Consider the following 25389-nt stretch of genomic DNA (forward strand, 5'->3'; position numbering starts at 1 on the left):
ATAAAAAGGCCCTTGTCTGCAATACTATCTCATCACCATGTGGTGGGGGTATTTGACTGTGTTGGGCATTTTGTGGTACATTGAGCGGGCTCTAGGAGACTCCAAGAGATTGTTAACCCGTTCAAACCACAAGGTGGAGGCAGAACTACTACTACAGACACACGATAGGTGCACCTGTACTTCAACAGGTGATACACACACGTGTCCTGTTCTGTTCCACTGCTTAGTCCCACTGTTTAGTTCTAAGGGTCCATGTAAATGTCTGATTTGCGGCCATGTAAACGCTGACCTGTTCACCGGACCCCCCCTCCTCCCCCACACATGTCTTAACTGCTAAATGCTTGGCTATGAAAAGCCAACTGACATTTACTGGACCTGTTGAACCCTCTACAACCACTGTTATTGTTATTTGAACCTTCTGGTCTTCTATGAACGTTTGAACATCTTGAAGAACAATCTGGCCTTAATTGGCCATGTACTCTTATAATATCCCCCCCCCCCCCCCCCCCCCCCCAGCACAGCCAGAAGAGGACTGGCCACCCCTCAGAGCCTGATTGCTCTCTAGGTTTCTTCGTAGGTTCCTGCCTTTCGAGGGAGTTTTTCCTGGCCACCGTGCCTCTACATCGGCATTGCTTGCTCTCTGGGGTTTTAGGCTCAGTTATATAAGCAGTTTGTAATAACTGCTGCTGTAAAAAGGGCTCTATAAATACATGTGATGAATAAAGTATTACTTCATCACATACTGAAAAGATCACAGTTGACAAATATTATAAGGATACTATTCTATAAACTACCCAGTGGAGAGAGAAGACATGAAGTGATTACATCACCCACATTGAACAACTGGCCTAGACTACTCCAGTGGGAGAACAGCTCCTGCTCCCCACCCGACACACAGGGACAGGCTGAGTCAGGATCCCTTTACCAGGTCTGAAGGAAGGACAGGAATCAATTTCCCATCATTACAATTGTGTTCATTTCAATGTTGTTGCGTTTGATTGGGGCTAGCCGGAGTGCCAGTCTGTTTGTGCTATCATGTCAACTCCTTGTCACACATTCTTCTGTTTGGCTTGACAATGAGCAATGGAGTTGGCAAGACCACAAACAGATCTGGGACCAGGCTATGAGGGGGCCAATTGTGACTTGAAGCAGCAACCCTGCCATTACATAACAGTGCACTATCACATGTGCCATAAAGGTCCAGCTAACATTGCAGAAATAATTCAACGTTTCCGTACAGGGAGGCCAAACTGATATTGAACGGTACGACAAGTCTGTACACGGTCACCGCCGCTTGAGAGCAGCAGACTGTAAGAATTCTAGTTCTCTAAACGTCACCATAGAAACGACATGCACAAAGTTGCTTGACTTGACATGAGAAGTTTTGGAGAAAATGCATAGGCTAACTTTACGTTTATGATAGGGTAATAAACTCTTTGGACCACTTTGATCCAACAACAAACAGTATATTTACATGTCATCCAAGTTGCTTACATACACGCATTGCGGACTAAACTCCACTCTATGACAGAGTCCGCTAAAACGCACATATACAGAGAATAAGCCTATTTAGAGAAACATGTGAAAGTGGTTTACCTGTCAGGCCAATGCAAAACTATGTTCTTGCTACATTTGATCCAGAGGTGACATTTTACAATCCAAAAATCCAGAATCTTCTTACATCACGCACAGGGCCGTTATGTGACATCCACCTGTGTATCTGATGGTGATGAGTTCTGAAAGCCCAACTCCTGGGCAACTGTAGCCTATGGATATGACACGGGATAATAATATTCATAAGCATGATGCGTAAAAATATATGGATGTCAAAATCTAAATGAAGAACCCCCACGCACAGGTAAAATAATCCTCAGATGAACACAACTCCATACAAAGCTCTCCACAACGCACGCACATCTGACCGTGGGACAAGCGATAGGCTATCCCATGAGATCCAATAGTCAATGAACTAAAGAGCACATAACTGCGAAAACGGCTTAATTTATAAAATCCACTTAAACAGAATAAATCCAGATTTGGATGAAATGTTCTCGCGTAGTCCAGTCTGTTCTTTGCGTTGCCTTGTTCGACTGTAGTGCGATCCAGCGGTTTGCAGTGCAGCCGCGCACTAGTTTCTCACGCTTCTTTGCATTTCCAAATAGTCGCTTATCACGCGGTAAAAGCCAGCACATAACTAAGCCATGCTGAGAGCTGCTAACCCAAAGAATTTGGGCAGCGGCCGATGGGATATGTAGTCCCCACCCACAAATAAATGTGTGACTCCAGCTGTTCCCAACCTGCATAAAACACATACTCTTTTAATGTAAGTCGGTTACATGGACTTGTTCACCTATTTCTCTGTATTCTCATGGTCTCTCTTTAATTAAATTAACAGAACTTGACAGCAAGACTACAGGCTACATCCAAGAACAGGCCCTTCTCTGACTGAACGCTCTGCTGGCAGTCTTACATCACTTTAAAGTCTCCCTGCCAGCAGGCATGCTGTTATTTTTGAGCATTTTAAATTACTAGCACGCAAAAACGCGGCTTGGCTAAGAAGAGTAGTGGAGCTTTACACAGAATGGACTGGGTGAGTGTGGGAAGCGTGCGTTAAAGAGGCAATCAACGAGAAGCCAACCCACAAAAACGTTGTGTTCAAACAGCGTTATATACTTATCATTACCATTGTTCCGATGTTCCGGTTGGTTCCCTGAGTTGATGCACTTCCAAGGCGCAGCAAACAAGCTTGGGAGTCAAAATTGCCAGATGTTTCGGATGCAGTCAATGGAAAACCCGCGCCGGGTTTTCCCTCCCACACTCACACCTGAATTCCCAAACACCTGAACTGCACGCGATCCTGTAAAGATGAAGGTACTTGATAGCGCTCTTGTGTGAACAGGGCTGAGCGGTTACGGAAAGTGTGTGCTCACACGGCGTTGCGTGACTAGAGGGGTTGGGCCGCGGAACACAAAGGCATTGTTCAGTGTGTGATCAGTCAGTCAGTCTGCCTCTCCGGTAACACAGCAACATTCCTCCGGCGTTCCTCAGCCTCTCCCTCCACCGCTGCACAGGCTGCTGTGGGTTAACCAGGGGAAAGCGAAAGTGATGTCTTTATAATTGTGTTTTACAGTGGTTCCTGCCCTTTGTGTGGTTTTCTATATTTAGCAACATGTGAGAGAGAAATGAGAAATGAAACCTTTTAAACAATCACGAAAAGAGTAACTTCTAATGATTCCTATTCACAAAAATTGTAACAATGGTAACATGACATAAATTTGTCAACAAATGTGTGTCAGAATAACCCACTGCTAAAGGAATTTCTGAGAGATCTTAAGTCTTCATCTGCTTTAGGGTTTTGGGACACTACTTTATATCTCTGGTCTCTTTAGTCTCTCACTGGTCTTTTGGGGTCTCACTATCTCTGTCCTGTCTGTGTGTTTTCTCTTCCTCCACTGTCACAAGGGCTCATTCAGAGGCTGAAGAACAGCTCTGTATGGAGACTTGAGGGACACATTGAACTCAACCTGATTGGGAGCTGTAGCTATTCTCTCTTTCTGTCTTCCATTCTCACTCGGAAAGCCTCTTTCTGTGTCTTGTCTGTCTGTCTGTCACTTATAAACAGTAAAACACACACACAGTCTGGTGAATGACTAGTGTTTGTGGAAATGAGTGATTACAGATCCCCAGGGGTGCAGAAGCCACTTAGGGAGAGGAAACCAGCCAATCAATTAGCCCTGCTAGAGGACACAACCATGCTATTCTCCACATCCTCCCGTCCCCACTGTTAGGGCTGTGTTTAGTTTCAATCAATTTCCCTCGTCCCCAACACACACACACGCACACACTCACGCGCCTACAGTCACACGCACACAATTCAGTGTAAGTTACACTGACGCCACTAAGTGTGTATGTGACCATCAGCCGTGGTGTTCCCTTTGAGGAAAGGGAAAGTGGGATACCTAGTCAGTTGTACAACTGAATGCATTCAACTGAAATGTGTCTTCCGCCTTTAAATCAATCTTCCGCCTGAATCAGAGAGGTGTGGGGGGCTGCCTTAATCGACATCCATGTCTTCGGCGCCCCGGGGAAATCAGTGGGTTAACTGCCTTGCTCAGGGGCAGAATGACATATTTTAACCTTGTCAGCTCAGGGATTCACAGGGTAAGAGATCGCTGGTGACAATGAAGGCATCTGCCTAATTATTGACACCTCAACCACGCTGGCCCTGAGTAGGTTATTCCTCAGACCTGTGTGTGTACTGGCTTCGCGTGTCTGTGTGAGTGAGTGGATTTGCGTGACACGGAGAAATCCACCTGTCCCAGTGTTGTGGTTGAGAGGGCTCTCGCATGCAGAGGCTTGTCTCTTCAACAACGTGGCATATTGTACCTCTACCATGCTCTCCCACTGCCAACACAGCAAGAGAGGGAGCCCTGAGAAACACACATGACAAAAACTATAGAGGATTAATGATAGATTGTATGTGATCACTAACCATTAATACATATACAGCCATATCACACAGCCATATCGCTCCCACATTCCCTCTCATATGATGATACGGCTATTATTCAATCGACCAGAATGTAGGGACATTCAATCTGTTGAACCTTGTTGAACTATGCTGCCGGGTCCAATTACTTAATGGGTCTGGGGTCTATGCTTCAGCGGGCTGATACTGGAAGGTTTTGTATTGTACTCTATAAGCCAAGGAGCAGGAGTGGTTTTGACTTTGTCACGTTAGCTATGCCAATGACTCAGGTATCAAGATTTATCACTGAAATCTCCTTTTTGTCTGAGCATGAGAGAAAGAGCGAGAGAGAGAGAGAGAGAGAGAGCACAAGAGAGTCAGCCGTTGCGATGCAGTCCTCATAAAGGTAGTATTGTTAAGTTGCGTGCGAAGCTCCTGCTTTGAGCTTTTGGGTCTCTGCCCACTCTTGTTAACCACAGACCTCCCCCTTTCTTTCAGCTAGAAGTAAACATTTGATGTCTGCACGCAATTCCTGGAGTGTCTCCTCCCCCCGTTTCGCTTTTTTATTCCTTCTTACTCACACACACACACACACACACACACACACACACACACACACACACACACACACACACACACACACACACACACACACACACACACACACACACACACACACACACACACACACACACATTCTCCCAGGGCATGAGTAAGCACCTGTCAGCGAGGTGTGCTGCCATTGGTTGACGCCGTAGCCTTTCAAAGCCTCACAACGAGACCCTCTTTAGAGTTAAACTATCATTCCTTTCTCGACCTCCCCTCTCTCTTTATGACTGAGATAATACCTTATACCTGTACTCGTACTATCCACTCACGGGTTAAGCTATATCTCACATACTCAATCCCTTACCCCACCGCATCCCTACTCTACATCCTCATATCCTGTGCTTGAGCATCAGACTCTCCTCAGCACTCCCCTAGTGTAACAGTGCTCTGACAGTGCTGTACTGTTCTTTGCCGTTGGATTGGCTACTTCTGACATTCTTTGACCGCCTCTCCGGACCAGATTACTAGCAGACGGCCTGTGGTCAATGCTCTCCACTGTTCTCCTCATACAGGACTGTGGCCACCAGACAAAGGAGCCATTTGATCCCAGGCACAAAGTAAAGAAAGGGTCCCTTCTCTCGGATCCTGTGTGCTCGAGAGACTATGTGTGTGTATGTGAGTGTGTGTGTATATATATATAGTGTGTGCGCTCCATGCTTGTGGCTTCCCAGTCTCTCTGGTGCCCAATAAAGTCAGGGAAGATCCGTAACAATACCCATTGTCCTGCCTATACCAATCCCTGCCCTCGGTGAGGTGGGCATGGTCGCTCCGGGAGACGCTGGCACAGGGTGGCTATGAAAGGGGCTCTTTGTCCTTCACCTTCACCGTGGCAACAAGGTGTTTCCTGCACTGGCATTCCGACTCAGTGAGAAGCAAAACCGCGTCTCGCCTCTCCCTATCGTACTTATCACAGCTCCAAAGAAAAACAAATAGGAAAAAGAGGGAGGAAACCCACACACGCATACACCTCGATGTGTGTGCCAGTTGACTAGCTCCCAGGGCCTAGGCTTACACAGAGCGTACAAAGGTATAGAAGTGCAGTGGAGTTGAGCATTGTTACATAAGGATGGGTCAGGGTTCTGGTATCATTGTCTAGCGCTGTGAACCTGAGTGAACAATGGATACATTGCACAAGACAAGGCCTCAGTCAAAGTGAAATGTTCTATTCAACACGCTCAGATTTTCTCGAAAGCTATACCTTGAAGGGCCGAGGACTGAAATGGCAAGAAAACACAGAGAGAAAGAGAACGGACGCTAAAGAGTGAGCAAGTAATCGAGAAGCGTGTATGAAAGGATAGTGGCGTCATGTTAGGTTTCCAGAGGGCTGCCAAAGTTCCCCCCCCCCCCCCATCTCTGTCCAGGAACGTAACATTTCATTGCAGAAAATGTCCGCTCTACTGTACTCTGCGTTTTCCCCAGGCCTAGTGCATAGACTATTAGAGTTCACCCAGTACTTTATCGTTTCTCCACTGTCTCATGTCCGCTGTTCATAGTAGTGGCCACACACACATCATTCCTGTTGACAGGGAAGTGCAGTGTGCCAGAAGCACAAAACCGTCCATTGTCACACGTATGAAGCCTGTACATTGGTTAGTGCATGAGGAAGTCTGAATAGGACTACTTCTGAGTATAACTCATGTTTGTATGCATATGTGTTGATGTTGTTTTTTTTATGCCAAAAAATGTACGATTTACACCACACATTCAAGTTATGACATGTATTTCCAGTTCGGCTTGGGCCGTGTACAGTACGAGCACAGCTGCATGACAGTAAAGGTCTACAGTACAGTATGTGATTTATTCCAGTGACTCATGAGTCAGTGGGGCAGTGGCTGAAACAGGGTTGACCCCACTGACTCACAACGTAGAGAAAAAAACACACACAGCGGAGGCAGAATTGGTTTATTACATCGTCGTCGCCATCAATAACACATCTCTCTCACTTTTCCCTTGGGAATGGTTCTATCTAAACCCCCTCTGCTAGAACAGAGTGAGGCAGGGAGACAAGGGGCAGTTTGTATCAAGCGTGTCTGGGTAGGAGTGCTGATTTAGGACCAGTTTAGCCTTTTAGATCACAATGAATGAGATTACATGGACAGGGAAGTCCTTATCCTAATTGGTCCCAAGGGTTTAAAAGCCCCCCTGCCTCACGCAGTACAGTACAGTTCACGAATGGGGAAAAAAAATGGAAAGGCCAAAAAGGAGGTTTCATTTGAGTTAAGTAGCTAGCATTCCATTTTGGCTAGCTGTCCCAGATGATTTCTCACACAAACTTCACATGAGTCATTACATTTCATCTGTAAGAATAGCGGAGTGTTACGATATTATAATAACAATGCAATAAGAATGGAAAGGTGTGCTAAGATTGAGAAAAGAAAGAAGTTAGCTGTAGAATGTTGCTATTCCCATTCCCTTCATCCGAAGGCAGTATCACACAGTGTATTGTATTGTTCTCTCTCTCTCTCTCTCTCTCTCTCTCTCTCTCTCTCTCTCTCTCTCTCTCTCTCTCTCTCTCTCTCTCTCTCTCTCTCTTTCTGTGTAAAGATAAAAGGAAAAACAGACACAGAATCACTGTCATTTAAATGTTTGCTTCATGGAAGATGAAAGCATCATGCCATCCTGAATGAATCAGGGTGTGCGCCATTTCTGAATATATTACAGTACATCCTCATCTGAGCAAAGATCCGGCAAACCAACACATTCAGCTGGTTATTCGTGACATGTCTGTAGCCACAGATCCCTGTGTTTCCTTCAGTGACCATAACTAGCCTTCAAAACACAGTGTTGAGGTACAACTGTGCAGTGGTCGACACAGCTGGAGCCAAAATGGCATAAGCCCTTAGAGGCGTAACCCCATGACACACACTCCATAAAGATCCATTCAATACAAAATATCAACTTTTCATACACGGCTGTCTCAGTTCCAATCTAAACTAGTCATACAAACATCAATCTTCAAGTATTGTCACATTTTATAATTAGGATCTAGTATAAAACATATTTTTTTGCATTTTCAGAAGAAAAACAAAAGATTTGGTTGAGCTTCCTAAAGGGGCAATCTGCAGTTGAAACAATAACAAAACCCTAACCCCACCACTGCTTTGGTAATACGCTGAGGGTTAAGGCTGGAGAAATGTAACCACTCTCAAATTCATAAACATAGCTATGGATGCAAAGACTGACCATCCATGATATCCAAATGATAGTTTTAACCATGTGTTGAGGCTATGCAGTGCTTGTTTACATTTAAATTGTTTACAAACATTGGAGTAAAACAAGATTATATTTTGGGTTCTGATAGGGTATGACGGTGTCCTTCGAGAATCAGGGCGGCTAGCAGCTGTGACGATGTGTGCTGAGAGTCAGGAAGCAAGTTCAGGGAGTGAGTGATTTAATCAATAAAGGAAACATAAAACAAAACAAGGAACACGAACAACGCACAGACATGAAACTGAAACAGAAACAATGGCGCCTGCGGAAGGAACCAAAGGGAGTGACATATATATAGGGAATGTAATCAGGGAAGTGACGGAGTCCAGGTGAGTCTGACGACGGGTAGGTGCGCTTAACGATGGTGACAGGTGTATCGCCATAACAAGCAGCCTGGTGACCTAGAGGCCGGAGAGGGAGCACACGTGACAGCAGCCTAGCAGTTAAAAACGTTGGGCCAGTAACTGAAAGGTCGCTGGTTTGAATCCCTGAGCCGACTAGGTGTAAAATGAGAATCAATGGATATGCACGTCGTTGGATGAAATGCACAAAATGTTATAATTCCAACATAAAAAAATCCTATAATAAAATAAAATAAAAGCAAGCAGTTGGAGAAAAGGCAGATTTGTTCCCTTTTCTTCTTTCGAGGTCTGGTGATTGTCATATTCTGTGACATCAGCGGTGATCCATGCGAAGCCTCAGCCCAGCCCAACGTTGTCACGTTCTGACCTTAGTTCCTTTGTTATGTCTTTATTTTAGTTTGGTCAGGGCGTGAGTTGGGGTGGGCATTCTATGTTGTTTTTCTATGTTTTGTTCTGTTGGTAGATTTCTATGTGTTGGGCCTAGTATGGTTCTCAATCAGAGGCAGGTGTCAGTCGTTGTCTCTGATTGGGAGCCATATTTAGGTATCCTGTTTTTCATTGTGTGTTGTGGGTGATTATTTTCTGTTCTGTGTTTTGTTTCACCGTACAGGAGTGTTCGTTTGTCGTTTTATTGTTTTTGTTCAGTGTTCATTATTCGTATTAAAACAATATGGACACTTACCACGCTGCGCATTGGTCCTCCTCTTCTTCCAACCACGACAAGCGTTACAAACGTCCAGTGACATCATCACTACAAAGCCCAGGATGGAGGTCCAGGAAGCCAACTTACCGTTCCCACTTCAAGACAATATACATGGACAGGGTTAATCAATGTTGGTGTATTTATACAGTACTTCAATCATATATTGTACACTGAGACATGAAGTCTGGAAAGATAAGATTGATAGACAGGCAGAAATAGAAGCAGACAGACAGAAATAGAGACGGACAGACAGAGACAAAGACAGAATGATAGACACACACACGCACACACACACACACACACACACACACACACACACACACACACACACACACACACACACACACACACACACACACACACACACACACACACACACACACACACACACACACACACACACACACACACACACACACACACTTACACACACACACACACACACACACACATACACACACACACACACGCACGCACGCACGCACGCACACACATACATATACACATACACACAAACACACACACAATAAACTGGCCAGCAGGCACACACTTCACAGTGACAGTCTACCCACACAAAATGTTGGATGTTGAAGAGAGGACAAGCTAAAAGTCAGCTCGCTTCCCGTCTTGAATTTTAAAGCAAACAATATGCCCAGGGTTGTGAAAACCAGAACATTCCAGGGGGACCGTGTCTTTGCTCCTCTCCCACTCTCCCTCCCTGCGGCTCACAATTACACAAAGACAGCGATTGATCAAGTCTGGCTCAGTCACAGAGATGGGAGCGCTATGAACAACCAAGCAAAGAGTTGGAACCAGTGTGGGAAAAATGTGAAAAATAAGAGACAGAAAAATGTCTTTCGATCTCGGCCATATTCTATGCTTTCTGTCTCTTTCCTTTCTATCACCCTCTCGTTGTATGTTTATGTATTACTAGGACACTTTGTTCAAGTGTTTTCTAAAGGTTTAGTTAGACATGGGCTAAGCCTTGACATAGACATGGGCTAAGCCTTGACTTAGACATGGGTTTAGCGATGGGAGGGCACTGTTAGTAGAACATCTATCCCTCCTCTCGCTCGATGTTCTCCATCAGTCTGCATGGCCACCCACCTGAGTTGAGCCTCTGGGATGATGTCATCAACCACCACATACACCATGGCCCCGGAAGCAAAGGTCAGGGCGTATGGCAACAGTGGTTCCGCCAGCACCACGGCAACGGCGCCTAGCAACCCGGCGATTGGTTCTACCATACCACTGAGCTGTCCATACCTGAGGAAATAGACAATGAGGAGTTAGTTAGAATCCTAGTTAATACCCTATGGGGTATGGATGTGACCAAAAAAAATATGATCTTAACTTTTAAACTGCCATTTTTTAAATTGGTTTTCCATTAAAACAAAAAGAAAAATTCATACAATTCCACACAAATTCACAATGCGGCTGCTGTCAGCAACGGTTTGGGTCTCAAGGTGCGTCGGTTAAGCATTGCACTTGTACTACTGATACCATAACTCAATTAAACATTGCAAAGTTTGTATTTGACCAAGATTCCATATTTTTGGAACGGAGGAGACTGATTAGTTGCCGCACTTCTGAGAACACAAACACATATTTCCTAGCGAGCTAGCGAGGGATGGAGAGAGAGAGGGCACAGTATAGGCAGGTCGGCCACCAGGCAGAGGCGTCAGAACCGTGCACTAGGCTCATCTATCGGTAATCAAAAGCTGTATCTCGAAATGGAACGCTGTATCTCGCAATTCCTTGTCTTGCTATGTCTCGCGACTTCAATAAAGCAAGGCCTATCATCAATGAATATGCTAGGATATTCTACACACAACAGACCGAAGACCGAACACACACACTCATCATTAGCGAAGAGAAAGAGCAGGCGAGCCAGTGCGAGGGAAGGAGAGAAAGGAGGGGCAGGCAGAAAGAACGGTGCGCATATGTCTTGGTAATCTGTATCACACAACGTCTTGTCTCGCATGCCTAAAGTTTGCGTCTTCCTCTCTGGTTCTATTTAAATTACACAACTTTCCCCAGGCCTTTTTAGCCTATCATCTAGTTAGTCTATAACACGGCAAATCAATTTTTTCATTTTTTCCCCCTTAATGTTAACAATCCCAATTTCGTTTCAACGTTCACACCCCTACTAGGGGCCCTTTTGGCTCCTTCAGTCATCGGCTGTCAAACCAAGATAAAACAATTCCCTTAGTATGAGTTGCGATGCAGATGAACAGAGTAGGCCATATAAAGGTACTACATGGATCAACAGAGAAGTGTTACTCACCAAGAAGGCTTTCCACGTGGACATCCCTGCGCCTCGCAGAGGGAGGCTCACCGCAAGGCCCTCTGGGATATTCTGGATACCTATGCCAATGGCCAAGTTTCTGTAAAACACATGATGATAACACTTTAGAAGATACCACTTCTTAAGATCTTTGTCTGACGGCCTTGCAGATGACATTTCTTATTACCATTGCCCTAATCAATGGTCTTTCATTGACATTGGTTAAGAAGCCTAAGTGGAAGAGATTTCAGAGCTTTGAGTTTGCATTTGAAGCATTTCGTTCACTTGAACCTCATCGCTTCAATGGAATTTGAGCTTTATCATAACTAAGAGAGGTAGAAAGTGTGGTTGGTGAAGTGTGGTTGGTGGCTGGGTGAAGTTGGGTTGGTGGGTGGGTGATGTGTGGTTGGTGGGTGGGTGAAGTGGGGTTGGTGGGTGGGTGAAGTGGGGTTGGTGGGTGGGTGGGTGAAGTGTGGTTGGTGGGTGGGTGAAGTGTGTTTGGTGGGTTGGGTGGGTGGGTGAAGTGTGGTTGGTGGGTGGGTGGGTGGGTGAAGTGTGGTTGGTGGGTGGGTGGGTGAAGTGTGGTTGGTGGGTGGGTGGGTGAAGTGTGGTTGGTGGGTGGGTGGGTGAAGTGTGGTTGGTGGGTGGGTGAAGTATGTTTGGTGGGTTGGGTGGGTGGGTGAAGTGGGGTTGGTGGGTAGGTGAAGTGTGATTGGTGGGTGAGTGAAGTATGGTTGGTGGGTGGGTGAAGTGGGGTTGGTGGGTGGGTGGGTGAAGTGTGGTTGGTGGGTGGGTGAAGTATGTTTGGTGGGTTGGGTGGGTGGGTGAAGTGGGGTTGGTGGGTGGGTGAAGTGTGATTGGTGGGTGAGTGAAGTATGGTTGGTGGGTGGGTGGATGGATGGGTTGGTTTGTTGGTTAGCTAGGAGGAAACTGTATCTGAACGATATATAGTACATAGCATGGAAAAAACTCAGCTATTTTGCTGCTGGCAGTTTCTGTGTGAAACCTGTTCTGGGGTCAGTTATAAGGCAGTTGTGCTCAGTCACTTTCCACAGAGAAGGAGTCCCCACCGGAGGAAATCATCACAGCAAAACCCACCGAGACCACAGATAGGGACTCATTCTCAGGAGAGGAAAGGAGATGGAAACAAGTGCTAAGGAGACAGCATGTCAAGACACACGAGGAGAGCGTCGGATGTGAAGAGTTGGGTGTTAAGCAGAAAATGGATGTTAAACAATAAGTTGAGCTAAGAAGTGTCCATCCAAGTCTCTCCAAAGCATCAATAAACTAAGCATAACAGCACACTCCCAGTCCACACTATTAGCAGCCAGGGTGGCAATTCAACGACATGCTCATAAGTGGTGTTAACCAGTGTGTTTGTTTGTCTGCTCACACTCCACTGCATCCGAAATTGGACTGCTTCAGTTCCCAGGGGGCAAGGAACACTGGCGTGTTTGGGGGGTGGGACGACTTTGTTTGTGTGTTTTAGGGGAGCTCTCTTTTGGGTTTCCTCCTTCCCTCTGTCCCTCCCTCGATCCCTGTGAACCACTCTCTGGCACAGAGTCAAGAGCCTGCCCCCGGAGAGGGAAGATTAATGACAGCTAGTCACGGTAAGGTTTACAGCTGCCACAGACTGGGAGAGAGAGTGAAAGGGAGTGCATGAGAGAGAGAGAGAATGGAAGGAAGGAAGGAAGGAAGCAGTTGTGATGTGTGTGTGGCATGAATGTATATGTATATGTGTGTGTATGTCTGTGAGGGTGTGTGCATGTATGCTAAGATGTGGAGAATCAGATCAGGTTGTCAGTCCAGTTGAAGTGTTCAACAGTCTAATGGCTTGTAGATAGAAACTGTATCTGAGCCTGTTGGTTTCAGACCTCATGCTCAACAGTAAGGGAGTGAACATCTCGTGGCTGGGGTGTGTGGTGTCCTTGATGATGCTACAGGACTGTTACGTTCCCCAGTTTCTGTGTTGTATTTAAGTGTGTGTGTTTCAGGAGATAGATTCCTGAAAACTCCCCAAGCAGCTGATTGGTCGACCCCAGGCTAATTGATGATTGGAGCTGACCCCGCCCCCTCGTCAAGAAGCAGCTGACTCTAATCACCATTGCCACCAGAAGATATAAAAGCCAGTGTTCTGTTCAGGAGATGAGATCAGGAGAGAGATTAGAGGGAGATTGAATATTTAGGAGAGAGATTAGAGAGAGAGGAGAGAAATTAGAGATTAGAGGGAGATTGAATATTTAGGAGAGAGATTAGAGAGAAATTAGAGATTAGAGGGAGATTGAATGTTTTGGAGAGATCATTAGAGAGAGAAGGAGAAGAGATCAGAGATAGAATTGAATATTTTGTATAGTGTTGGTTGTGTATCAGAAAGTGTTGGTATGTACTATATTAGTTGTTGTTGGTAGCAGCTTTGCTATGTCCTGTGTTTGTGAGTGTTTGTGAAATTGTTAATAATTATTCTGTTTCATTTGTTCCCAGGGTGGAAGGGGAAGGCACTTTGGGAGTGCTTAGGCAAGAGGCCCGCGGGCATACATATACCCGTAGTATATTTACTGTCTAGGCACACTAGGTAAGACCTGGGCGGACCACCCCCTGTATTTTGGTTAGGGCACCAGGTGGTGCTAAGTTAGGTAAGTTAAGTGGGTAGGCAGGTTAGATAGGAGAGGGGGAACTTTGATATTTACTTTCTTTGCTTTGGTTCCGTCCAGCCCCTTTTCCCCATATTACCGTGTAAGAAAATAAATCCTAGTAACGGTAAATTCTGACTTTTGTCATCCTTATTCGCACCTACAGTCCATACCTCTTTCGCTTCACGGAGAGTTGAGTTGCAGCAGGGAGTTGCGTTCCCTCTTTTTAGAGGCGTGCGTAACAAGGACTTCCTCAGGCACCATTTCGAGTAAATGTCCAAGATGGGTGGGAGCACGATCCCAGTGATGTACTGGGCTGTCTTCACCACCCGCTGGAGGGCCTTGCGATCGTGGACAGAGCACTTCCCGTACCAGGCCGTGATGCAACTGGTCAGGACGCTATCGATGGTGCAGGGGTAGTATTTGGAGAGGACTCGGGGCGGCATGTAGAATTTCTGAAAACTTGTGACTCTTTCCACTGCAGTCCCGTTGATGTGGATTGGGTCATGTTCCCTCCTCTGCTTACTGAAGTCAACAATCAACTCCTTTGTGGATGGAGTTGGTGTCGTACAAAGCCACGCATTCGTGGGTGAACAGGGAGTACAGCAGAGGACTGAGGACACACCCCTGGGGGGCCCCTGTGTTAAGAGTCAGTGTGGAGGAGCTGTCTTGCCATTCCTCACAGCCTGTGGTCTGCCAGTCAGGAAGTCCAGGATCCAGTTGCAGAGGGTGGTGTCCAGACTCAGGGCTCTGAGCTTGGTGTCGAGCTTGGAGGGAACAATAGCGTTGAACGCTGAACTGTAGTCAATGAACAGCGTTCTCAAATAGGTGTTCCGGCCGTGTGAATAGCGATGGAAAGGGCATGTTCCGTGGATCTGTTTGAGCGGTAGGCACATTGGAGTGGGTTCAGTGTGCCTGGCATGCTGACTTGATGTGGGCCATCACAAGCACTTCATGATGACCGAGGTGAGCGCGACGGGGCGAAGTCATTTGGGCTCTGGGATGCCTGTCAGCTGAGAAGACGTCCACCAGCTGGTCAGCACACACTCTGAGGACGCGGCCAGGGATGCCATCTGGGCCGGCAAAGAGAGAGAGAGAAGAAAAGGAGAATCCGGAGAAAACAAAGAGAAGGCTGGAGTGTTGGAACGAAGGAAGGATGTCAGAGAGAAACATCTGGGCAGCGTGAGAGAGCAGACAAAGAGAGAGACAGATAAGAATGAAAAAAAGGGAGAAGGGATAGAATAGAAGGAGGAGAAGTCCAGAGTGAGGAGAACCCGTGCCTCTGGTGTGGTTGAGGTGAACCCAGTCACCCAGTTCTAGGTTCACTGGTAATCACATGGGAGATGTATTGGCAGGAAACACCACCTCATACAGTATTATTTCATAAATGTGAGCCACATTTCCCCATTACAGCAGCATTTCATGGCAGCTCTGTTTGTTTAGCTGCAGTATCAGGACAGGACCAGACCGGATGGAACCACGCCTGTCCAGTCCTCAGTAATGACACGGAAAAATGGCCTACGATCAGGACAGTGCTTATGTACAGTACCATCTCTCCCGTCTCTCCCTTCTCCTTCGGGGAGAGAGCACTGTCCTGATCGTAGGTCATCTCTTCATGTCATGTTTGTCAATAAACACTGCATGTACAGTGTGTGTGCGTGCTTGCGTCTGTCTGTCTTGATATCAGACAATACCCTATAGACCATTTTCCCCTGCCTTTCTGGTACTGACGAGGAGGGTTCACTCTCTCCCTTTGCTATTCATTGTAAATGTTAGTAGGCCTGTGTAGCCAAATTGTATCTGTGATCGTATGTTATCCATTGATGCTTTTTATTGATATCTGTAAATCAACCAATGACATCAGGCCACACCCGGCCATGATTACAGACACCTGTGTGTCCTTCCAAACTATATAAACTAGTGACCCGCAGTGTTTGTCATTAAACCCTGATGAAGACAGCTTGGCTGTCGAGACGCTGTTTATTCAATTATTGCATCAGACCTCCTAGAGTGTGAGGCTCTCCTTTCCTCTTTCGAGGGTTCTCTCTCTCACACACATCATTATGATTGCCATCACATGTCATGAAAGGCACATTGTTCTCAGCAGAGGGATTTCGTCGCAGGCTCCCACGTTAGCAGCCCATCAAAAGGATGCTAGCAGGGCGTTAGCTAGCTCAACAAGTGATTTACTGCTGAGACACTGCCGACCTGTATTGAGCTGTACTGAAATAAACAGGAGCTGGTTAGCATGCTAATCGCTAGTCTATCTCTGTGTCGTAACGTTTAGCAATCATTAGACTCGGCGACTATTTCAAATAACTTACTAACAACACTGGATTAGTTAAGAACAAGTCATATCCTATTGATTCTCTTCATCCCTACCAGATACCCAACAGTCTTGAGCTCCTACCATTTACATTTTTCAATTTTTGTAATTTAGCAGACGCTCTTATCCGGAGCAATTAGGGTTAAGTGCCTTGCTCAAGGGCACATCGACAGATTTGTCACCTAAGGTATTCAAACCAGCGACCTTTCAGTTACTGGCCCAACGCTTTTAACCTACCTTCCCTCACTCCCTGCCTGCCTTCCTCTGCTAGGTGTGTGGTTGTAACACCTGATCTCCTCTCCTGCCCTCCGAGGCACCTTTGACCCTCTTTTAGACTCCATCCCTCATTCCTCTTTTGTCTCTGAGGGCCCAGGGAGCTCAAGGCTCTCTTTCTGCTCCACTTTCCCCCACTAAGCCAACCCCTAAACACACACACACACACACACACACACACACACACACACACACACACACACACACACACACACACACACACACACACACACACACACACACACACACACACACAACCATTGAAGTGTCTGTCAAACTAAACACAAATATGTTTCATACTGACTGGCCACTTTACAGGATGGTGGGGAATGGGGATTGTATTGGGTTCTACTGCTGTGCATTTTAGTGGTTAAGAGTGATGGGTAGTTGTGGATGCTACAGACTACACACACGTTTTCCTAATCCCATGGCTATAGGCTGAACATGCAATAATAATAATCTCTGGGGGGCAGGGCACGCAAATGGTTCTGTAGGCACTACTTCCATCTCTCCATCTGTTTCTCCTTCTCTTTTCATCTTCCTCTCTCTCTTCCCCCTCTCCCTCTTTCTTCTTTCACCCTCTTTTCGTCCACGTCTCTCTCTCTCTCTGGATGGAGGGATGCAGTGAAAGGCTCTATTGAGAGCAGGTCTGCACGTGTGGAGGAACCCGTACCATTTAGGCTAGTTTGTGTTATGTCAGGAATGCGCTGAATGTCAGTAGCAATCAGTGAAACACGACTCCAACTACCAGACTACCGAAAAAGGAGAAAATATACTTTAATATTTAAATATACTAAAATATGTCTGATGGCCTCTGGCCCCCTTTTCCACATAAAAGTGTAAGAGAAGTTGAAAAGAAAGAGCCTCGTGATATTCTCCTCTCCGTCTCCCACCCTCCTTTTCCCCCCTGTGTCTCTTTCTACCTGTTCAACTCTCTCTCTCTCGTATCTCTGCTTCATCATCAGAAGAGATACTGTAAGCGCCAACACACCGGAATGAACAAGAAAACAAACACACCTTAACCCTGCTGCTACACTCATCCATATTCAATGACTGAGTAATAATGTATGTATGCCCACATCCTGCCTGGGATTCTGTCTCTTGTGTTACACCCCTGAAGGAGGCCTGCCCTTCCTTGCCATGAAGAATCCTTGCCATGAAGACTGTAATTAATTCAATATTGCATGGCCATATCTACGACTGCCGTGACTAACCGATGACATCACTAATGGAAAGCAGACAAAGGCCTGACAGGATGAAGGCCATGTCTAAAGAGAGAAATGGTGTACAGTAATGTATGGTTTCCATACAGACTACCCCGTGTTTGAGACCGAATAAAGACCTAGGAAAAACGCACAATTAAAGTTTTAGCTGTGCAGGTGGGACGCAGTGATGGCTGTTTTTCCTGTTAGAGTTTATAATAATACAACAACAAAACAGATTAGAAGCATAAAACCAAATATGGACCATATTGTTAACAGCTGTGATAGTTCTACCACAAAAGAGAGAAAAAAAACATTTACATACTGTCCCGAGACACTAGGAGATGATTTACTGAACAGCAGCTGCAGACATCTCACCGTCTTAGACAACATCGGTTGAAATCACTTGCTACGTGGTAAAAACATCTCTGGTCAAATGTTCTCTCGAAACTTTTGTTTGAGTTTTTGAACTTTCCATCGTGGACACGTATGTCTCATGTAGCGCTTCCTGGGATGTGTGCATACACTGAGTGTACAAAATATGTGTGTGCGCATACATGCAGCGTGTGTGTGTGTGCGCTTTCATACAGTACACACACATATACACTGAGTATACATCACATTAAGGACACCTGCTCTTTCCATGACATAGACTGACCAGGTGAATCCAGGTGAAAGCTATGATGACTTATTGACGTCACTTGTTAAATCCACTTCAATCAGTGTAGATGAAGGGGGAGGAGACAGGTTAAAGAATCATTTTGAAGCCTTGAGACAATTGAGACATGGATTGTGTATGCGTGCCATTCAGAGAGTGAATGGGCAAGACAACAGATTTAAGTGCCTTTGAACGGGGCATAGTAGTAGGTGCCAGGCGCGCCAGTTTGAGTGTGTCAAGAACTGCAATGCTGCTGGGTTTTTCACACTCAACAGTTTCCTGTGTCTATCAAGAATGGTCCACCACCTAGCGGACATCCAGCCGACTTGACACGACTGTGGGAAGCATTGGAGTCAACACGGGCCAGCATCCCTGTGGAATGCTTTACACCTTGTACAGTTCATGCCCTGACAAATTGAGGCTGTTTTGAGGGCAAAAGAGGGTGCAACTCAACATTAGGAAGGTGTTCCTAATGTTTTGTACACTCAGTGTTATAAGAAGGAGAACTGAGCCTCATAAAGCGCATCGTATCTGAACAAAAGGGTGCTGTTGCTCTGCTAGTGTTGCTGTTCTGTCTGTCTGGGGCATGGGCTCAGGGAGAGAAGGTTGAGAGAGAAAACAGAGGAACCAAAGCTACTGGCACGACCAACAAACTCACACTCACGGAACATGACGGATTAACGGAGGTGCAGAAGCTGAAAGAATTTGCGTTGGAGCTGAGCGATGTCGTGGTGGTTCTGAGAGACATTGTTTCGGAGTAGAGAAAGAAGCTGTGGAACACGGAGACAGGAGTGGCAGCCAGCGAGGGCCAGGTGGAGGAACTGAAGAAAGAGAATGCAGGTAATTCATTTATCCTTACTGGGTGTATGAATTCATACATGAATAATATAATATATGCCATTTAGCAGACTATTTTATCCAATGCAACTTACAGTCATAGATGCATACATATCTATGGATATGTGGATGGATGCTCCCCAGAATCAAACCCACAATCTTGGCCATGCTCCACCAACTGAGTAATACAGGACAATTACTATGAACAAGATTTTGTGTTCTCATCTCAAATCAAGTCAAATTGTATTGGTTACGTACACGGGTTAAGCAGATGCTATTGCGGGTGTGGCGAAATGCTTGTGTTTCTGGCTACGACAGTGCAGTAATATCTAAAAAGTAATATCTAACAATTTCACAACATATACCCAATACAAACAAATCTAAGTAAAATAATGGAATTAAGAATATATAAATATATGGACGAGCAATGTCAGAGCGGCATAGACTAAGATACAGTAGAATAGAATAGAATACAGTATATACATATGATATGAGTAGCGTAAAATATGTAATCATTATAAAAGCGACTGGTGTTCCATTTATTAAAGTGGCCAGTGATTTCAAGTCTATGTATATAGGCACTGTGCTAGTGATGGCTATTTAACAGTCTGAGGATCTTGAGATAGAAGCTGTTTTTCAGTCTCTCAGTACCAGCTTTGATGCACGTGTACTGACCTTGCCATCTGGATGATAGCAGGGTGAACAGGCAGTTGCTCAGGTGGTTGTTGTCCTTGATGATCTATATGGCCTTCATGTGACATCGGCTGCTGTAGGTGTCCTGGAGGGCAGGTAGTTTGCCCCCGGTGATGCGTTGGGCAGACCGCATCACCCTCTGGGGAGCCCTGCGGTTGCGGGCGACGCAGTTGCTGTACCAGGCGGTGATACAGCCCGACAGGATGCTCTTAATTGTGCATCTGTAAAAAATAGTGAGGGTTTTAGGTGCCAAGCCAAATTAAATTTCTTCAGTCTCCTGAGGTTGATTTTTTTCAGTTTTTCAGTGACGTGTACGCAGAGGATCTTGAGGCTTTCCACCTTCACTGCAGTCCCGTCGATAGGGGGGTGCTCCATCTGCTGTTTCTTTAAGTTCACGATCATCTCCTTTGTTTTGTTGACGATAAGTGAGAGGTTATTTCCCTGGCACCACACTCCCAGAGCCCTCACCTCCGCCCTGTAGGCTGTCTCGTCATTGTTGGTAATCAAGCCAACTACTGTTGTGTCGTCTGCAAACTTGACGATTGAGTTGGAGCTGTGCAGTCATGTGTGAACAGGGAGTACAGGAGGGGGCTGAGTACGCACCCTTGTGGGGCCCCAGTGTTGAGGATCAGCGAAGTAGAGGTGTTGTTTCCTACCTTCACCACCCGGGGGTTGCCCCTCAGGATGTCCAGGACCCAGTTGCACGTCCTCAAACTTAATGATGAGCTTGGAGGGTAGTATTGGTGTTGAATGCTGAGCTATAGTCAATGCATTCTTACATAGGTATTCCTCTTGTCCAGATGGGATTGGGCAGTGTGCAGTGCGAATGCGATTGCATAGTCTGTGGATCTATTGGGGCGGTAAGCTAATTTAAGTGGGTCTAGGTTGACAGGTAAGGCAGAGGTGATATGATCCTTGACTAGTCTCTCAAAGCACTTCATGATGACAGAAGTGAGTGCTACGGGGCGATAGTCATTTAGTTCAGTTACCTTTGCTTTCTTAGGTACAGGAACAATGGTGACCATCTTGAAGCATGTGAGGACAGCAGACTGGGATAGGGAGAGATTGAATGTGTCCGTAAACACACCAGCCAACTGGTCTGCGCATGCTCTGAGAACGCGGCTAGGGATATCGTTTTTTGACTCCCAAGGGGCACAGCTGTCTAAGGCACAGCGTCTCAGTGCTAGAGGTGTCACTAGACACCCTGGTTCAAATCCAGGCTGTGTTTCTATCAAAGTAAGTGCCTTATTAAATTATAATAGTTTCTGTATGCAGTTTCACCTGCAGCACACTGTATGTATGGGGCATAATACATTTGTGTATATTCCTTATAACCGAGGACACGCGAGGTAACGTTACTCATTTCATAACCTTTATGGTGTTATACTCAATCGTGCTTATGTAGCTAGCTACATTCTTCTATTAGCTCTGGAAAACAATGCTAATTGCGTCAGAGAAGTATTGGCTTATTGTATTTTGAAGCTACCCTGGAAAAATATCTTCTTATAGCACTTGGTCGTTTTCTGAGTGCATTCCACAAAGCTGTTTATCATGTCAGCCTTATCCACTGCTCCCATTTTGAGGTTATAGTCAAGCACGCAGTCTGGTTTGATGTTTCTCTGTCTGGTTTGTTTCTCTCTCCCGTCAGGTGGTCCACCTTCCCTGTGGCCGACATGGTTGCTGTATGGACAGTGGAGAGGACATGGACGTCTCGTTTGTCATGCCACTTTACTGCCAGCTGTTGACATTTCTTATTTTGTAAAACGGGTCATTTAGGATGGCAGTAGCATTGTTGATGAAATGCAGTCATCGCAGCAGAACTAGGAAGCGGTCTTGGGAAAAGAGAGTGGCAAAGAAGGGAGTTGGAAACATAGGATCTGTGCTCCAGTATTCTCTTAGGGAGTTCTTCTTTACTATCCCCATGAGAAGGACTGTCACCAGGAAGGTATACATTTCACTAATTGTGGTTGTCCCCCCCACTCCTCACTCCTGGCTCTTTATTCTCCTGTAGCTCCAAGGCATAGCGATTGGTCTCTGCTATGTCTCCCACCAGCTCCTCTGTCAGAAACAACTTGAAGCACTCTGCCTCAGATGGAAATGGTAAGGGGCGTTGCACTCCAGACTGGGACTCGTCAAAGCAAACAGCAGGGCCAGGAGGGGTGAAATGACTGGCAGTCTTCCAGCTACCACAGAACTCCTGTACTTCATCCACTGTCGGTCTGCCTCCATCACCACCAGCATCTTAAAAGGGAACTGCGACTTTGTCAGTGGACAAGGGGGTCCTCAGATTCAGGGTTCTCAATGGCTCCTCACTGTCACTGTCAGATTTGATTCCTGACTTTCAGACTCATTGTCAGAATTTTTTTACATCTTCAGAATTTCCGCATTTGTGAGTTGTCTCCTTTTGAAAGACATTGCTAATGCTACAGCTTAGCTCACTAGCTACATGCATAAACAACAACACTGAATGGCTCAGAGTGGGAGTGAGAGGTTACGTGATTGACTGCCTGCACGCGCCATTTGTATCAATAAATCACTATCAGAAAATGTTTTGTGTGGTATTAGTAATATATTTACTGTTTTATTCATGTTTTTCAATTACCGGTGATAAATCATGCATTCCAATTATTGCATAGATTGTAATGGGCACATATTTTGTGCCCATTAGGTTGTACTAATTGGTTGTACTGATTATGATGAGCTAAGCTAATTCCAGCTATGTGTGGAGCCATGTTTGTTGGCATACAATGCATTCTGGGTGTCACGTAATCGTCTGTCGGACCAAAGATGTTATAACAAATTGAGGTGAGTAAGGGTTCACAATTTTTTTGAGAACTTCCGGAAGTGAATGGTGGGATGTCAATGATGGTAGACGACACACCCCCTTCAACATGCATACTATAAACAGACCAAACTCATCTTGTCTTCTCTTATTATCTTTGGTTTCTGTGAGAAGAAAAGCATGGCAGCTTGCAGAAACTAACCATCTTCGGATTACTTTCGATTTCTCGAAAGTGTTTTACTCAATTATTTCGATCAATGGTGAGCTCACCCGTGATGTGATTAATTATAATAGTAATTGCTATTAGCTAATTCATAATGTAGTTTATGTCAGTCGAGAGTTGTAAAAATACGACCGCTTGTGAGTTAGCGCTAGGACAAATGTAGCCTACATTGTTTTTGGTTTGGATGATTGTGTTATGCTGTAGCTACTTCTGTGAATGTCTGAACATTGCATCCCAAAATAAACTGCTCACATTCTGGACAACTTTGTAAGGACTGTGTTTGTGCAAAATGTGTCTGAAAAAACAGCGGCCAGCTCAAATGCTGATTGTTGCGTCATTCGAAACTGGCCATTCTAAATAAGCGTTCTAAATAAGAGTTCTAAATAAGCGTTCTAATCACACCGGTTTGATCGTACGCTACAGGGACCACTGTAGAATGATCACACCCGTGTGTTGGTACATGTGAAAAGGTTAATAGTCAAAGTGGGTACACTTCCTGATAAACTCAGTCACCGTGTCAGTATATTCGTCAATGTTATTATCGGAGGCTACCCGGAACATATCCCACTGCACGTGATCAAAATAATCTTGAAGCGTGGATTGCGATTGGTCAGACCAGCTCTGAATAGTCCTTAACACGAGTACTTCCTGTTTGAGTTTCTGCCTATAGGAAGTGAGGAACAAAATGGAGTCGTTGTCAGATTTGCCCGAAAGGAGGGCGAGGGAGGGCCTTGTAGGCATCCTGGAAGTTGAAGTAGCATCTGGTTTATATGCATTGTCAACATTAACAGCTTTTGTTTCCATAAAACACTTTTGTTTCAGGCCAAGCAGCTGAACTGTCAGCCATGAAAGCCAGATTGAGAGCCAGTGAGAGAGAGGCGGAGGATCTGACATGAGAGAGCGCAGACAGAACAAAGGTGGCCTTCTCAGCTGGTTTGACCGATGACGGAGTTGTAGGACCCTTCGATACTGAACACACACTGGTCTACACCAAAGTCTTCACCAACATTGGCCAAGCCTACAACCCAACTACAGGAATCTTCACAGCACCAGTGAGAGGGTTCTATAACTTCAGATGATTCAGAGCCTGTAACAACCAGAGCGATAAGAGCGTAGTTGTTATCATGTTTGTGAATGGCAAGTTCATTCTGCACAATTATGAGCATGAACCTGATTCCCAACTTAGGTGTATGTCTAATGCAGTCAGTCAGCAGCTGGAGAAGGGAGATGTGGTGTACATGAGGCTGTCCTCAGGGAACCAGCTCTTTGATAGCAATATGAATCACATCATATTCAATGGCTCTCTGCGCTTCCCTATGTGAGAACACCATAACTGCTGTAACGGTCTCAGGTGAGGAGTCTGTATTGTAAGGCCCTCTTGGAGCCCCAAATGCTCCCTCTTACAACAATTAATAACACATAAAAAATACTGAGTGTCTGTGTTATTTGTTAACAAACTGTTTACAAACATTGAAATAAAACAACATATATTTTGGGGTTAGGATTGGGTAAGTCAATTGTAGGGCATGAGGTATTTCTAAATTATATTCTTCAAGAATGAATGGGTCTATAATATCATAAATTGACATGATCACTGAGCAGTTGTAAATATTTCAGATTGTACCTTAAATGTTTTATTTGTTAACTGTGTTCCTGTGGTAAAGGGGATTCTGTTTACGGAACTTTTGGAATTCTGTGTAGCCTTTCAGAGGGCATTTTAAGACAAGCATAGGCACAATGCGTCGTGAGTCTTTTCCAAAAACCTTGTGTTAAGTTTCAAGATTCAATCATGTACAATACCAGTCCAAATTTTAGACAAACCTACTCATTCAAGGATTTTTATTATCATTTTCTACAATGTAGAATAATAGTGAAGACAACAAAATAACAACAACAAAAACTACAAAATAACACATATGGAATCATGTAGTAACCAAAAAAAGTGTTAAACAAATCAAAATATATTTTAAATGTGATATTCTTCAAAGTAGCCACCCTTTGCCTTGATGCCAGCTTTGCACACTCTTGGTATTCTCTCAACCAGCTTCACCTGGAATGCTTTTCCAACAGTCTTGAAGGAGTTCCCACATACTGCTTTTCCTTCACTCTGCGGTCCGACTCATCCC

General features: G+C 45.3%; 1 protein-coding gene across 1 annotated transcript in view; it reads right to left on the reverse strand.

The window, feature by feature from the left end:
• Positions 1–2995: 2995 nt before the first annotated feature.
• LOC120029682 (zinc transporter ZIP11-like) overlaps positions 2996–25389 on the reverse strand; it is a 110193-nt gene continuing 87799 nt past the window's right edge. The window contains exons 4-7 of the mRNA XM_038974956.1: positions 11642–11739; positions 10460–10619; positions 9380–9447; positions 2996–3075 (exon numbers count right to left, since the gene is read on the reverse strand). Coding sequence (XP_038830884.1) covers positions 2996–3075; positions 9380–9447; positions 10460–10619; positions 11642–11739 — 406 coding nt within the window. The remainder of the gene's footprint in view (positions 3076–9379; positions 9448–10459; positions 10620–11641; positions 11740–25389) is intronic.

This window comes from Salvelinus namaycush, chromosome 35 (assembly GCF_016432855.1).
Source record: "Salvelinus namaycush isolate Seneca chromosome 35, SaNama_1.0, whole genome shotgun sequence".
Classification (NCBI taxonomy): domain Eukaryota; kingdom Metazoa; phylum Chordata; class Actinopteri; order Salmoniformes; family Salmonidae; genus Salvelinus; species Salvelinus namaycush.